The 17,590-nt window shown below is 42.4% G+C and overlaps 1 protein-coding gene across 1 annotated transcript in view; it reads left to right on the top strand.

The window, feature by feature from the left end:
- LOC136620387 (calpain-13-like) overlaps nt 1-16,176 on the top strand; it is a 139,757-nt gene extending 123,581 nt beyond the window's left edge. Inside the window, exons 20-25 of the mRNA XM_066595122.1 lie at nt 1,674-1,742; nt 7,723-7,801; nt 11,956-12,072; nt 13,467-13,522; nt 14,886-14,932; nt 15,927-16,176. Of these exons, the coding sequence (XP_066451219.1) occupies nt 1,674-1,742; nt 7,723-7,801; nt 11,956-12,072; nt 13,467-13,522; nt 14,886-14,912 (348 nt within the window). The 3' untranslated portion in view covers nt 14,913-14,932; nt 15,927-16,176. The remainder of the gene's footprint in view (nt 1-1,673; nt 1,743-7,722; nt 7,802-11,955; nt 12,073-13,466; nt 13,523-14,885; nt 14,933-15,926) is intronic.
- Nucleotides 16,177-17,590: the final 1,414 nt, after the last annotated feature.

Genomic DNA, 17,590 nt, shown 5'->3' with positions numbered 1-17,590 from the left:
CAGCTGTGTGAGGGCCCGGTCAGCTGTGTGAGGGCCCGGTCAGCTGTGTGAGGGCCCGGTCAGCTGTGTGCGGGCCCGGTCAGCTGTGTGCGGGCCCGGTCAGCTGTGTGCGGGCCCGGTCAGCTGTGTGCGGGCCCGGTCAGCTGTGTGCGGGCCCGGTCAGCTGTGTGCGGGCCCGGTCAGCTGTGTGCGGGCCCGGTCAGCTGTGTGAGGGCCCGGTCAGCTGTGTGAGGGCCCGGTCAGCTGTGTGAGGGCCCGGTCAGCTGTGTGAGGGCCCGGTCAGCTGTGTGAGGGCCCGGTCAGCTGTGTGAGGGCCCGGTCAGCTGTGTGCGGGCCCGGTCAGCTGTGTGCGGGCCCGGTCAGCTGTGTGCGGGCCCGGTCAGCTGTGTGCGGGCCCGGTCAGCTGTGTGCGGGCCCGGTCAGCTGTGTGAGGGCCCGGTTTTATAGGGTGAGCTGTAGATTTTATCAGTATGATTTCGGGAAACCTAAATCTTTTTGCTCATTTTTTAGTCATATTTATAACGGCCTTCACTGTACAGGATGAATATTGTGGTATTTTAGGAGTTTGGAATTCTTCTTACCCGGCACCCCCAAATATGTGGACCTTCATTGTTCAGTTTTTTATGGGAAAGAAGGGAGAATATTTTATTTTTTTTTTAATATTTTTTTATTTTAACTGTTAAAAAACTTTATTAAAACGGTTGTTCAATTGTAAACTATTGATGGTCTATCAGCAGGAGAGGTCATCAATAGTAGATTGACAGGGTTTTTGTGCTTGTGCTCTGAGCTGATTATTGTAGGAAGCACACAGCCCTGTTCACGCTGCAGTGGCCAGCCTTGGTATTGCATGCACAACTTGCATTGAAGTGAATGGGAATTTGGCCTGCAATACCAAGCCTGGCCACTGCAGAGGGAATGGGGCTGTCTGCTTCCTGCAGAAATCAACTAATTCTATGAGCATATAAACACCAGATCGCCAGATGTCCTGGATGGTAGACCCCCACAGATCTATATTGATGACCTATCCTGCTAACAACTGGACAACTCCTTTAAGTAGCAGGATAAACCTTTAACTTGCCTTGTCCCCTACCCTGTGCACACTAACAGTTTACTTCAACTATGCTTAGCACGAGCGCTAACGACTTGAGCAGTGATGTCAGCGTTCGTGCGGTGATTTAGACGACTATCGTCCCGTGTAATAGAAACATCAGTCATGTTTCTAACATGCAATCAAACATCACAGCCAACAAAGCCCTCACCAGTAAAGGTATTTGATATGTTTTACCTCAAGCACACCTGATGTAACTAATGAAGACCTTGATATCAGGTGTGCTTGAGATAACATCGGATTGGTAAGTATGTGCTCTTATCAGAGATTCCATGCAGGGAGTCAATGATTCTGAATATGCAGTAGTCAGTGAAAGTGGCATTTTCTAGTAAATTTGGAGAAACCGCTTGTTATATTACTTGTGCTGAGATATTCAAATACTTCCTGTTTGATTGTTTTTTGCAAACAACTGAAAGTTTGTAAATGTAGCAAATAAACATAATTGTCCATATATGTGAATAGTTTTGATTGCAATTCTCTAATTTATCCAGTGTTCCCTGATGTTACTCTGCCATCTAGTGGTGATTTCTAGTTAAACAAGCTAAAGTACTTAACAAAACTTCAGCTGAATGCCAACGGGAAACTCAGCCTATCTGAATTTGGCCGCCTATGGAAGCGACTCAATATGTGTAAGGTAAAAGAAATCCTCAATCTACACTACAAATAATGACACTACACGAAGTTCTGAGAGGACCAGCAGTCATTATAGAAGTCAGATTTATATACATAGGGCAGTATTATAGCAGTTATACTCTTGTACATAGGGGGCAGTATTATAGTAGTTATATTCTTGTACATAGGGGGCAGTATTATAGTAGTTATATTCTTGTACATAGGGGGCAGTATTATAGTAGTTATATTCTTGTACATAGGAGGCAGTATTATAGTAGTTATATTCTTGTACATAGGGGGCAGTATTATAGTAGTTATATTCTTGTACATAGGGGGGGCAGTATTATAGTAGTTATATTCTTGTACATAGGGGGCAGTATTATAGTAGTTATATTCTTGTACATAGGGGGCAGTGTTATAGTAGTTATATTTTTGTACATAGGGGGCAGTATTATAGTAGTTATATTCTTGTACATAGGGGGCAGTATTATAGTAGTTATATTTTTGTACATAGGAGGCAGTATTATAGTAGTTATATTCTTGTACATAGGGGGCAGTATTATAGTAGTTATATTCTTGTACATAGGAGGCAGTATTATAGTAGTTATATTCTTGTACATAGGGGGCAGTATTATAGTAGTTATATTCTTGTACATAGGGGGCAGTATTATAGTAGTTATATTCTTGTACATAGGGGGCAGTATTATAGTAGTTATATTCTTGTACATAGGGGGCAGTATTATAGTAGTTATATTCTTGTACATAGGAGGCAGTATTATAGTAGTTATATTCTTGTACATAGGGGGCAGTATTATAGTAGTTATATTCTTGTACATAGGGGACAGTATTACAGTAGTTATATTCTTGTACATAGGGAGCAGTATTATAGTAGTTATATTCTTGTATATAGATGCAGTATTATAGTAGTTATATTCTGGTACATAGGAGCAGTATTATAGTAGTTATATTCTTGTACATAGGAGCAGTATTATAGTAGTTATATTCTTGTACATAGAGGGCAGTATTATAGTAGTTATATTCTTGTACATAGGAGCAGTATTATAGTAGTTATATTCTTGTACATAGAGGGCAGTATTATAGTAGTTATATTGTTGTACATATGAGCAGTATTATAGTAGTTATATTCTTGTACATAGGGAGCAGTATTATAGTAGTTATATTCTTGTACATAGGAGGCAGTATTATAGTAGTAATATTCTAGTACATAGGAGGCAGTATTATAGTAGTTATATTCTTGTACATAGGGAGCAGTATTATAGTAGTTATATTCTTGTACATAGGAGGCAGTATTATAGTAGTTATATTCTTGTACATAGGGAGCAATATTATAGTAGTTATATTCTTGTACATAGGAGCAGTATTATAGTAGTTATATTCTTGTACATAGGAGCAGTATTATAGTAGTTATATTCTTGTACATAGAGGGCAGTATTATAGTAGTTATATTCTTGTACATAGGGGTAGTATTATAGTAGTAATATTCTAGTACATAGGAGGCAGTATTATAGTAGTTATATTCTTGTACATAGGGGCAGTATTATAGTAGTTATATTCTTGTACATAGGAGGCAGTATTATAGCAGTTATATTCTTGTACATAGGAGGCAGTATTATAGTAGTTATATTCTTGTACATAGGAGGCAGTATTATAGTAGTAATATTCTTGTACATAGGGGCAGTATTATAGTAGTAATATTCTTGTACATAGGGGTAGTATTATAGTAGTTATATTCTTGTACATAGGGGTAGTATTATAGTAGTAATATTCTAGTACATAGGGGGCAGTATTATAGTAGTTATATTCTTGTACATAGGGAGCAGTATTATAGTAGTTATATTCTTGTACATAGGAGGCAGTATTATAGTAGTTATATTCTTGTACATAGGAGCAGTATTATAGTAGTTATATTCGTGTACATAGGAGCCGTATTATAGTAGTTATATTCTTGTACATAGGGGCAGTATTATAGTAGTTATATTCTTGTACATAGGGGTAGTATTATAGTAGTTATATTCTTGTACATAGGGGTAGTATTATAGTAGTAATATTCTAGTACATAGGAGGCAGTATTATAGTAGTTATATTCTTGTACATAGGGAGCAGTATTATAGTAGTTATATTCTTGTACATAGTGGGCAGTATTATAGTAGTTATATTCTTGTACATAGGGGGCAGTATTATAGTAGTTATATTCTTGTACATAGGGGTAGTATTATAGTAGTTATATTCTTGTACATAGGGGTAGTATTATAGTAGTTATATTCTTGTACATAGGGAGCAGTATTATAGTAGTTATATTCTTGTACATAGGAGGCAGTAATATAGTAGTTATATTCTTGTACATAGGGGGCAGTATTATAGTAGTTATATTCTTGTACATAGGGGGCAGTAATATAGTAGTTATATTCTTGTACATAGGGGGACAGTATTATAGTAGTTATATTCTTGTACATAGGGGGCAGTATTATAGTAGTTATATTCTTGTACATAGGGAGCAGTATTATAGTAGTTATATTCTTGTACATAGGAGGCAGTATTATAGTAGTTATATTCTTGTACATAGGAGCAGTATTATAGTAGTTATATTCGTGTACATAGGAGCCGTATTATAGTAGTTATATTCTTGTACATAGGGGCAGTATTATAGTAGTTATATTCTTGTACATAGGGGTAGTATTATAGTAGTTATATTCTTGTACATAGGGGTAGTATTATAGTAGTAATATTCTAGTACATAGGGGTAGTATTATAGTAGTTATATTCTTGTACATAGGGGTAGTATTATAGTAGTTATATTCTTGTACATAGGGGCAGTATTATAGTAGTTATATTCTTGTACATAGTGGGCAGTATTATAGTAGTTATATTCTTGTACATAGGGGGCAGTATTATAGTAGTTATATTCTTGTACATAGGGGTAGTATTATAGTAGTTATATTCTTGTACATAGGGGTAGTATTATAGTAGTAATATTCTAGTACATAGGGAGCAGTATTATAGTAGTTATATTCTTGTACATAGGGAGCAGTATTATAGTAGTTATATTCTTGTACATAGGAGGCAGTAATATAGTAGTTATATTCTTGTACATAGGGGGCAGTATTATAGTAGTTATATTCTTGTACATAGGGGGCAGTAATATAGTAGTTATATTCTTGTACATAGGGGGCAGTATTATAGTAGTTATATTCTTGTACATAGGGGGCAGTATTATAGTAGTTATATTCTTGTACATAGGGGGCAGTATTATAGTAGTTATATTCTTGTACATAGGGGGCAGTATTATAGTAGTTATATTCTTGTATATAGGGGGCAGTATTATAGTAGTTATATTCTTGTACATAGGGGGCAGTATTATAGTAGTTATATTCTTGTACATAGGGGGCAGTATTATAGTAGTTATATTCTTGTACATAGGGGGCAGTATTATAGTAGTTATATTCTTGTACATAGGGGGCAGTATTATATTAGTTATATTCTTGTACATAGGGGGCAGTATTATAGTAGTTATATTCTTTTACATAGGGGGCAGTATTATATTAGTTATATTCTTGTACATTGGGGGCAGTATTATAGTAGTTCTATTCTTGTACATAGGGGGCAGTATTATAGTAGTTATATTCTTGTACATAGGGGCAGTATTATAGTAGTTCTATTCTTGTACATAGGGGGCAGTATTATAGTAGTTCTATTCTTGTACATAGGGGGCAGTATTATAGTAGTTATATTCTTGTACATAGGGGCAGTATTATAGTAGTTATATTCTTGTACATAGGGGGCAGTATTTTATAGTAGTTATATTCTTGTACATAGGGGGCAGTATTTTATAGTAGTTCTATTCTTGTACATAGGGGGCAGTATTATAGTAGTTATATTCTTGTACATAGGGGGCAGTACTATAGTAGTTATATTCTTGTACATAGGGGCAGTATTATAGTAGATATATTCTTGTACATAGAGGGCAGTATTATAGTAGTTATATTCTTGTACATAGGGGGCAGTACTATAGTAGTTATATTCTTGTACATAGGGGGCAGTATTATTGTAGTTATATTCGTGTACATAGAGGGCAGTATTATAGTAGTTATATTCTTGTACATAGGGGGCAGTATTATAGTAGTTATATTATTGTACATAAGGGGCAGTATTATAGTAGTTATATTGTTGTACATAGGGGGCAGTATTATAGTAGTTATATTGTTGTACATAGGGGGCAGTATTATAGTAGTTATATTCTTGTACATAGGGGCAGTATTATAGTAGTTATATTCTTGTACATAGGAGCAGTATTAGAGTAGTTATATTTTTGTACATAGGGGGCAGTATTAGAGTAGTTATATTCTTGTACATAGGGGGCAGTATTATAGTAGTTATATTATTGTACATAAGGGGCAGTATTATAGTAGTTATATTGTTGTACATAGGGGGCAGTATTATAGTAGTTATATTGTTGTACATAGGGGGCAGTATTATAGTAGTTATATTCTTGTACATAGGGGGCAGTATTATAGTAGCTATATTCTTGTACATAGGAGCAGTATTAGAGTAGTTATATTTTTGTACATAGGGGGCAGTATTAGAGTAGTTATATTCTTGTACATAGGGGGCAGTATTATAGTAGTTATATTCTTGTACATAGGGGGCAGTATTATAGTAGTTATATTCTTGTACATAGGAGCAGTATTATAGTAGTTATATACTTGTACATAGGGGGCAGTATTATAGTAGTTATATTCTTGTACATAGGGGGCAGTATTATAGTAGTTATATTCTTGTACATAGGAGCAGTATTAGAGTAGTTATATTTTTGTACATAGGGGGCAGTATTATAGTAGTTATATTCTTGTACATAGGGGGCAGTATTATAGTAGTTATATTCTTGTACATAGGAGCAGTATTAGAGTAGTTATATTTTTGTACATAGGGGGCAGTATTATAGTAGTTATATTCTTGTACATAGGGGGCAGTATTATAGTAGTTATATTCTTGTACATAGGGGGCAGTATTATAGTAGTTATATTCTTGTACACAGGAGACAGTATTATAGTAGTTATATTCTTGTACATAGGAGACAGTATTATAGTAGTTATATTCTTGTACATAGGGGGCAGTATTATAGTAGTTATATTCTTGTACATAGGGGGCAGTATTATAGTAGTTATATTCTTGTACATAGGAGCAGTATTATAGTAGTTATATTCTTGTACATAGGGGGCAGTATTATAGTAGTTATATTCTTGTACATAGGGGACAGTATTATAGTAGTTATATTCTTGTACATAGGAGCAGTATTATAGTAGTTATATTCTTGTACATAGGGGGCAGTATTATAGTAGTTATATTCTTGTATATAGTGGGCAATATTAGGTCTCAAGTTCACGGCATATGCGGAATCCTGGAGCAGACTCCTCCCCACCCCCCCCCCTTGCCCGCAGCCATCGACATTTTCTTACCTGGTGTGGGACTTCTATATCCTGGCTGGATCTTCTTTCTTCCGCATGGTTGGCGCGCTGGTCAATGCACGGCACGCATGCACTGTAAAAAAAAACAAAAACCTGCTTTTCCGCAGCCCCATGGCACGTCCGCAATGTCAGCTGCGGTTGTGCCACGGATTCTACAGCTTGAATTGACTTCAATGATAGCTGTCCGTGCGGGATTCCGCAGAAAATGGGACATGCTGAGATCTTTTTACCGCACGTGCGATCCATAAATCGGGAAAAGGGACATCCGCAGATATTTAATTAATTGCGGTTGCCCAATGATTGTCTATGGGCTGATTGAACTGTGAATCACACGTGCGGCGGATACATGCGGATTCCGTAATTCAATTATTCTCATAGACATGAGGCCCAATAGTAGTAAAAAAAAAAAAGTTTTTGTCTAAAATCGTCGGTTTTCTAAGCCTCCTACTGTCGCTGTTCTGCTGTAAATCTTCCCATGATGATATCCTCATTATTACTGACATCAGTGCCTTATTTCAGGATCTATTCCGGACCATTGATGTGAACAAGACTGGATTCCTTGATGGATTCGGCTTGGCAAGAGCCGTCCAAGAAGCTGGTACAACATTCATGCTATATCATTTTTTTTTTTTTTTTTTGATAATTCCATTTTTTATTATTTTTACAGTTTTCTGTTTTATCCCAAATGAATATCAAAATCCACATTCTGTTTCACATCCCCCCCCCATCTACTGCAGTCAATACTCCTATGTGAACTGTCTGCATTCTAAGCTGATACATTTTAGCAGAACAGGAAATAGCTTTGTTCTGCTGATGCGTTTGACTGGCTACATTGTAACAAACCCCCAGCTGTAAGGAGCATTCGGTGACATGGTTGTAGTATGATGATATGAACAAGAATGTTACCGTTCACTGACAGCAAGCAGAAATCTTAAAAATGGCAATGAATTCATACACACAATATGTTAGGAAGTTGCAGAACTTTACATTATCCTTTGATTACACTTTACCTTCTTAAGAGTGAGTATAACAGAAGGAAGCGAAGGGTTAAAGCCATCAGTGCCAATGACATTAGAGCGGTACGACCTTCGTATTTCTCGCCAGTCAGTAAATCACGGCAGTCCTGGGTCTTTAAGCTGGAAAATAAGGATGGATACGTTCTTCCAGAGAACAGACAAGGCCAATTACTTACACTTCTAGAGGAACGTCTGGTAACGCTGATGGATCGGCCGCCGCCGCACATCAGGGAGATTGAGTTTAATGATATTGAGGTTTCAGGGTTCATTGAGGGGCGATTGCTGTATAAAAGCATTAATCGTCATTCACGGCGCGGCGATCGCTCAATACATTGCGGATCCGGACTGCGGGGTTTGTGGAGGTTACGTGATCAGTTACAGAAAGGTTTGGACTCGGTAACGAAGGCGCAGCGAGAGGTCTGTGATGTCACTTATCTCACACCCCTGCCATGTGTCCCATCGTCAGGAACCGCGCAATTCTTCAAAGCCGGTGTCTGGACATGGCAGAAGTGGTGCGGATTAGCTGTATGGATTCTGCACAGCGAATTTGGAATTGGATGGGGATCCGTCAGCAAGAAACTGCAACAACCTGCATGGAAAATCAGAGCCTGCAGGCGAGTTTTGTGGTGGAAGTGGAACCGATTCTATGAAGATCTGCTGTGGAATTATTTAGCCATGTCTGACCTTACCTAATACTTAACCCCTTCCCAACGTGCGCCACACATGATTGGCACACGCCTTGTGTCTGTCTGTGGAGAGGGCTTGGGGGCTGAGCACGCTAAATACACTGCCGGATGTCCTTGTCAGCTGACACGCAATGACAACCGCCACAATCGGCTTCATGCAACCTGCGAACTTCAGAACGTGGTATAATGCAATACTATAGTATTGCACTATACTGTAGGAATGATGAGGCAATCGTAAGTTGAAATCCCCTATGTGCAGTAAAAAATGTAAAAGTTTAAAAAAAGTTTTATCAAATATTTTTTAAAAAGTTGCAAAAAAAAAATAATTTTTTTCTCCCAGTCTCATAAAGGAAAAAGTAAATATTTGGTACCACTTCATCTACAAAAATCCAGACGACTAAAATATCACATTATTTCTGCAGGTATTTAATCAGTGCATCCCTACGTGGCGCGGATCACATTGTGGGTGACCCGCTGCGGATCTGTCCCAATGGACATGAGGCCTAAGGGACCATTCATGCAGGACGGAATATTCCACAACAGCATTCCGGAATACGCCGGCACTGAATTCCGCACCAAAATCCGCACGACTGACTGACTATTTTGATGCGAAATTGTAGGCAGGATTCTGCTATTTTCAATTCCGCACCAAAATTTGCACCTTTAGCAGCACAGATCTTGTGGCTGAACATCCCACGGAGGGCGTATTCCCAGCGCTGTTGCGGAATATTCCGTCCTTTATGAAAGGTCCGGAAAAAAACTATATAAGCTTTGTATTGCCGTAATGGTACTGGCCCACAGAGTTCGGCCCCCGGCACATGGGCAGGAATTCCACGGCAGGATTTGCCGTGGAATTCCCGCCCCTGGAAGCTGCCATAGGATTACGTTAACAAACGCAATCCTAGGCAGACGTCGAAAACCCGCGCGGCTAACAAATCGGGGCATTTCTCTATTACATCACTCACCAGCCGCCGGCCCCGCTCTGCGCATGCGCTGGCTGCCCGTCAGCCGGCACATGAAAGAGCCAAGGCCGCAGGAGCAGGTGAGTGACACGCTGCTCTCTGCAGACGCTCGGGTCGGGTCCCACTGTGAGAATTCTCGCAGCCGGATGCGGCCGTCTGCAGGCGGCCTAAAGATGATGCATCATTTTACTGCATCCTGAAAGGTCGAACAGCAAACGCTCGGCCAAAATTAGAAGTTAAATTTTTTTTTCTATTTCTCCCTCCCCTTCTGTCCCGGGACAACATTTTGTAACCAGGCATCATATCTACAAGTATACAAGTAATCTTGTAGATATCATCACTTTTAATAGCTAACAAAAATGCATGATGTTACAGCAAGCTTTCCAATCTTTCACATGGGAGGGCACAACCATGAATAACTTAATTTGCACTAACATAATTACCAGAGACAGGGTAAGAGGGCACAGACATGTGATTAATAGCACTTTGATAAATACCAGGGAGGGATGAGCATAACAGTAAATAGTCCAGTGACAAGGAATGTGAACGTTTTTAGTCTCTAAATTGATGTTAGGGGGTCAACAGGCCAGCATGTTACCTCTGCTCTGGGTTTCTCATATCTCATAATCTCTACTGATGTAGAAATCCCCCTCCGAGATTCATACCATTTCTGATAGTATCAAAGGTGGTTATAAACTTATATTCCCAAATTCTTCTGTGACGTTGGGACTTAAAATTGCCTTTAAGTATAATAACTTTCATTTGTTGTATGTTGTGTCCGTGACTAGAAAAATGCTCAGCCACAGGGAATTCTGTCCTCTGTTTAATCGCGTGGAGATGCAATCTCATCCTCGTCCTAATTGTACCCACCCACAGAATAAAGTTAGCATGTCATTTTTGAAGCAAGACCTCCAAAGATGGTGAAATTGTGTTTGTTTTTTTTATTTCACTTGGAAATTTTTAAAAGTTTTTCAGTACATTAAATATGATCACTGAAAAATACAACTTGTCCCAGAAAAAACAGCCCTTAGAAAGTGACGTCGACGGACAAATAAGAGGTATGATTTTTTGAAAGTAGGGAGGAGAAAGCAAAGATAAAGAACAGAAATAGCCACATTATTAAGGGGTTAATCCAGCCCTGATGGTCACCGCTGTCTCTTGCCAGCAGGACATCTTCCTCTCCAGAACTTGGTGAGATTTCACAGAGACCCCGGTGCTGCAGCCAGTTAGAGCTGTACCCCCTATATCGCCTCCCTCATCTCAATCCATCACCCAGCCCGGGCTCTCCTCTCTGCTAACGAAACCAGACTGAGCGCCCCTTTAATTCGAACTTCTCATTCCCGCCTCCAAGACTTCTCCAGAGCTGCACTGATCCTCTGGAACGCACTACCAAAGGTTACCCGGGCAATCCCGGACTCGCAGAGCTTCAGGCGTGCTCTAAAAACGCACCTCTTCAGGGAGGCATACCATTTACCCTAAACAAACCCCTCTGTACTCCACCTGATAACATGCTCCCTGACCTACTGACTGCAATCCCTGCTAGCCATCATAAACCGCTCCTGCAGTCATACCGATTCTGCCGTCACACGGCTAAATGTCTGACCATTGTCTATGTGTATAGCATCGCTCACTCCCCGGCCCACCATACCGCACATCTCCACCCCGCCATACCGTGCACATCTCCAGCCCGCCATACCGCGCACATCTCCAGCCCCTTTACCCTCTGTATCACCCCATTACTTGTAGTATGTAAGCTCGTTGGAGCAGGACCCTCACCCCTATTGTTTCCATCAGCTGATTACTATGTAACCGCGGTTCTGTAATTTTTGTACTTTTGTCTTTCTGTATTCCCTGTCTATGTAAGCGCTGCGGAATATGTTGGCGCTATACAAATAAAGATTATTATTATTATATTGTTACACTGTAAGAGCTGCTGTCGCTTTCTAATATGCCTTGTATTTTGGTTCCTCATCACTTTCAAGACCTCTGCTTGCTGTCAGTGAAGGGGAGCATTATTATTTTGCATTGTGTTGATCAGTGAATGTGACCCACCTTGATCTTATCAGCTCATTTGCACACCTTTGGCAGGTCTGGTGGTCAGCGATGCGGTGCTGAATATCATGCTCCTGAGATACGCCAACTATACGCAGAAGCTGAGCTTTGCAGACTTCGTCTCTTGCATGATCCGCCTGGAGACGGTGACCAGTAAGTGACAGAGACGTGCGAGTGTTACGCATAGACTTCTATGGCAGAAGGTAAAAAGGGAGGGGGAGTTACCCTGCGCACAATGCTGATAAAAGGAGACGGCTGCCCCACTTAGGCATTGTGTCGCCATTCCGAGGGTTTCTTCTGATCGTTGCTTGCTTTTGCTTCAGCGTGTTTTCTTACATTTGCGCTGCAGCGCCCGGTGTGAGGGGCTTTAAAAACTCCAATTATGATCGGGAAGATTGGAAAAAATTCATTAATGCGAATATACGTTCCGTACGGGCGAACAGATATACGCATACGCCCGTGTGGCGGAGGCCTGAGCGCATGCTTTTTTTGCACGTAATACGTAAATGATAGACTCTGACTGTGGCCGGTAATGTGATGGGGGCGCTGACACACAGTGTGATGTAGTCACTGACTATGGCTGGCAATGTTATGGGGGCGCTGACACACAGTGTTATGTAGTCACTGACTATGGCCGGTAATGTTATGGGGGCGCTGACACACAGTGTGATGTAGTCACTGACTATGGCCAGTAATGTTATGGGGGCGCTGACACACAGTGTGATGTAGTCACTGACTATGGCCAGTAATGTTATGGGGGCGCTGACACACAGTGTGATGTAGTCACTGACTATGGCTGGCAATGTTATGGGGGCGCTGACACACAGTGTGATGTAGTCACTGACTATGGCTGGCAATGTGATGGGGGCGCTGACACACAGTGTGATGTAGTCACTGACTATGGCTGGCAATGTGATGGGGGCGCTGACACACAGTGTGATGTAGTCACTGACTATGGCTGGCAATGTGATGGGGGCGCTGACACACAGTGTGATGGGTCACTGACTATGGCTGGCAATGTGATGGGGGCGCTGACACACAGTGTGATGTAGTCACTGACTATGGCTGGCAATGTGATGGGGGCGCTGACACACAGTGTGATGGGTCACTGACTATGGCCAGTAATGTTATGGGGGCGCTGACACACAGTGTGATGTAGTCACTGACTATGGCTGGCAATGTGATGGGGGCGCTGACACAGTGTTATGTAGTCACTGACTATGGCTGGCAATGTTATGGAGGTGAGTGGGGCGGGCAGTGACGGTCTGTGTACCCCCGTAATGTTATGGAGGTGAGTGGGGCGGGCAGTGACGGTCTGTGTACCCCCGTAATGTTATGGAGGTGAGTGGGGCGGGCAGTGACGGTCTGTGTACCCCAGTAATGTTATGGAGGTGAGTGGGGCGGGCAGTGACGGTCTGTGTACCCCCGTAATGTTATGGAGGTGAGTGGGGCGGGCAGTGACGGTCTGTGTACCCCCGTATGAGATGAGACATCAGCTGTGACCGGCGTCTTTACGGATTGAACTTCCCACTTCTTTCTATTTTCAGAAGTCTTCCAGAACTTAACGAAGGATGGAGTGGGGGTGTACCTGAGCGCAGAGGAGGTGAGTCACATGGCCGCGTACAGCGCAATACCTTACAGCACGGAGGAGGGGAATCACATGACAGAGCACAGCGCAATACCTTATAGCGCGGAGGAGGGGCATGTCACAAGATGGCGTACAGCGCGGAGGAGGGGCATGTCACATGACGGCGTACAGCGCAATACCTTACAGCGCGGAGGAGGGGCATGTCACATGACGGCGTACAGCGCAATACCTTACAGCGCGGAGGAGGGGCATGTCACATGACGGCGTACAGCGCAATACCTTACAGCGCGGAGGAGGGGCATGTCACATGACGGCGTACAGCGCAATAACTTACAGCGCGGAGGAGGGGAGTCACATGGCGGCGTACAGTGCAATACCTTACAGCGCGGAGGAGGGGAGCGTCACATGACAGCGCAATACCTTACAGCGCGGAGGAGGGGAGCATCACATGACAGCGCATAGCGCAATACCTCACAGCGCGGAGGAGGGGCATGTCACATGATGGCGTACAGCGCAATACCTTACAGCGTGGAGGAGGGGCATGTCACATGACCGTATTGGTACAGATGGGCTAGATACAACATACTCTACTATACTGAGCAAACTGCAGCCATACAGACTACAAAACACGCTGCCGGTCAGCCAGTAGTTAACCCCCACCGATCCCGTTTTTACTATGGACGCAGTCTTAGTTGGGCATCTGCACAATCTGAATATGTTACATGTGGACTCCGCATCGCCACCTAGAGGGCATGCTGGGGATGGGAAAACACAAATCTCTCATTCCTCCTGCTAGTTGGTTACATTTTCCCTGCAGTGATACATTGTATCATCAGTCCAGAGTCCAAACTATTCCACTCACAGAGAATTTTCCAAACTGGATACAACTGTAACAAACCATCAGCTGTGAGAGGTTCGGGGTGAGGCAAAAGTCTGGACACACTCGTTAACTGGTGTAAAATTGACTCCTCCACCAAAAATTTGCAGCCAGGTAAACCGGTGTGTTCAGACTTTTGCCTCACCCTGTATTACATGTACACAAGGGTTTCAGACTCTGGATGCAAGCAGGAGTGTTTGCATTTACTGACAGCAAGCAAAGATCTTGAGAAAGGTGCTAAACTAAAATACATAGTGCCCTATTTATTAATGCCTGGACACCAGAATTCCATTTATGCTGCACACCAACACATTATTGGAAAGTGGGCGGGGCTCATCTTTAGAGGCGTGTCCAAGTCTGGCCCTTCTAATCTAGTAATCTATGCTGGAAACTAGCTGTGCATGCTGGGAGTGGCAGTTTGACTACATCTGACCTTATATGGACGCCACGTCTCATTTGCATATTCAATCAATGACTGTGGATTTCATGTTTTCTGTGCAGTGGATGCAGATTATCATGTCCAGCTGACCGACCAGGAGCTTCGGGCGGTAAGTCGCTTCATAGCCAGAAAGACCATAACAACACAATTCTTCAGAGTGGAAATCTCCCAGCATTCTCTGCTCTGACAATATACAGAGCTTGGTTTGGAACCCTAAAAAGTGTAAGCAGAATAGTGAGTGCAGCTCTGGAGTATAATACAAGATGTAACTCGGGATCAGTACTGGATAACTAATGTATGTACACAGTGACTCCACCGGCAGAATAGGGAGTACAGCTCTGGAGTATAATACAGGATGTAACTCAGGATCAGTGCAGGATAAGTAATGTATGTACACAGTGACTCCACCGGCAGAATAGTGAGTGCAGCTCTGGAGTATAATACAGGATGTAACTCAGGATCAGTACAGGATAAGTAATGTATGTACACAGTGACTCCACCAGCAGAATAGTGAGTGCAGCTCTGGAGTATAATACAGGATGTAACTCAGGATGAATACAGGATAAGTAATGTATGTACGCAGTGACTCCACCAGCAGAATAGTGATTGCAGCTCTGGAGTATAATACAGGATGTAACTCAGGATCAGTACAGGATAAGTAATGTATGTACACAGTGACTCCACCAGCAGAATAGTGAGTGCAGCTCTGGAGTATAATACAGGATGTAACTCAGGAGCAGTACAGGATAAGTAATGTATGTACACAGTGACTCCACCAGCAGAATAGTGAGTGCAGCTCTGGAGTATAATGCAGGATAAGTAATGTATGTACACAGTGACTCCACCAGCAGAATAGTGAGTGCAGCTCTGGAGTATAATACAGGATGTAACTCAGGATCAGTACAGGATAAGTAATGTATGTACACAGTGCCTCCACCAGCAGAATAGTGAGTGCAGCTCTGTAGCTCAGGATCAGTACAGGATTAGTAACATGATGTACGTACGCGGTGACTTACGCAGATTCTCTCTGTCCATCAGTGATTATGGTGGTGATTCCTGTGTGTATCTGGGATTCCTGACGGTCTGGCGCTCCTCTCTTGTAGGTGACTGAACGCTCTTCCTGTGACTCCTTACGATTGAGGCTCCTGATGTCTCGCTGTAGTTTACATTTCTTCCCTCAGTGTGAAATACGTTCGTATCTTATAACACTTGTCTCCGGGACTCTCCTCTATCAGCCATGTTTTTGTAGATAATTACGGGATCTTACCTGAGAGTTGACGGTTTTTCTGCATTTCTGATTGTCTACCATGTGTGTTTGATCGACAGCCTAAATAAAGATCTCCTTTGCGGTGAGTCTGAGTGTTCGTTGCGTCTGTCAGCGCAAAGCTGGAGGGAACGAGTAACGGGCAGGATGCCGTCATAAACTCAATGCTGGATACAGGTGGCACAAGCTGGGTGTACCTATAGTGGGTGCGGTCCCATCCGGGCCCTGGAGCCTTGGGGGGCCCATAAGGCCTCTCTCTCCATATGAGGAGACCAGTACTACGAATGAAGTATTATAGTTGGGGGTGCTGCCACACATCTTGCATTGGCCACAAGGGTGAATATAAAAGAATGTCACTATTTAAGCCCACTCTACTAAGATGATGGCACTGAGAGCGACATAAAAGTCTGACGCCAACAGAAACTGAGACGGTCCAAAGGGGTCTCCTTCTTCCATAATCGCCCATATGATGCTGTCCGGGTTCTATCTTGGTTTCCAACCCCATATAGTTTCCGGACAGAACCAGCGATAGAATCACTAAATGTAATGCGAATCCATATTATAAGACGGGAAAATATTTCCTTTTGTAACTTGTATGAAACTAATACAACGCTGCCATCTAGTGGTGATTGGTATAACTGCATCCGGGAAACAAAGATTGGGAATATTACATTTGTTCTTGCTAGTTTTCATTCTGTGAATGGTTTGTTTCTATGCAGGACCGGCCTTTAGGGTATGCCACTCGTGTGACTGTACAGGGAACATCACTTGACTAAGATCAGGAGGGCACTCCTAAAACTCCAGTGGGTGGAAGGGGTTAGATTCAGTAATAAACACGTATTTCAGCTGTTCTGAGTATCTGACATGCTGAGTCTCTTGCGTAGCACACACTCCTTCCCGGCTTCAGTACTCTGAGAACAGTGAGTGCAGTGGCCAGATCAGAGGAGGAGTGAAGAAGTTACTGTGTGCTATGCAAGAGACTCAGCCCATCAGTTACTCAGAGCAGCCAAAATGAGTGTTTATCACTGAATTTAACCCCTTCCTGCCACTGGAGTTTTAGGAGTGGGGCCTACGATGTCTCATTGTAATCAAATGATACGCCCTGTACGGTCACACAGGTCAAACACCCCAAACGCCAGCCCTCCATAGAAATATACCATTCACAGGACGAAAACTAACAACGATTTTAATATTCCCAATCTTTGTTTCCCTGATGCAGTTCCCGTCACCACTAGATGGCAGCAGTGCATTAATTTCATAGTTTATTACTAACTGGAACATAGTTGGGTCATATCATTAAGTAAGGCTACAAAGGGGGGCACTATTACTATTTGGGGCTACAGAGGGTGCCCAATTGCTAAGTAAAGCCACATATGGCTAATCATAGAGTGTATCAGCTGCAGGCTTTCCACAGTGGAAAACACGCAGCAAGTACACTGGAAATCTACAATGACCAAATCCGCTCCTTCCGCACACCAGTACTCCACTTCCACCAGCCTGACA

Source organism: Eleutherodactylus coqui, chromosome 3, assembly GCF_035609145.1.
Source record: "Eleutherodactylus coqui strain aEleCoq1 chromosome 3, aEleCoq1.hap1, whole genome shotgun sequence".
NCBI classification, from domain to species: Eukaryota; Metazoa; Chordata; class Amphibia; order Anura; family Eleutherodactylidae; genus Eleutherodactylus; species Eleutherodactylus coqui.
The sequence above is the reverse complement of the archived record's forward strand: the minus strand, read 5'-3'. Positions and strand labels throughout refer to the sequence as shown.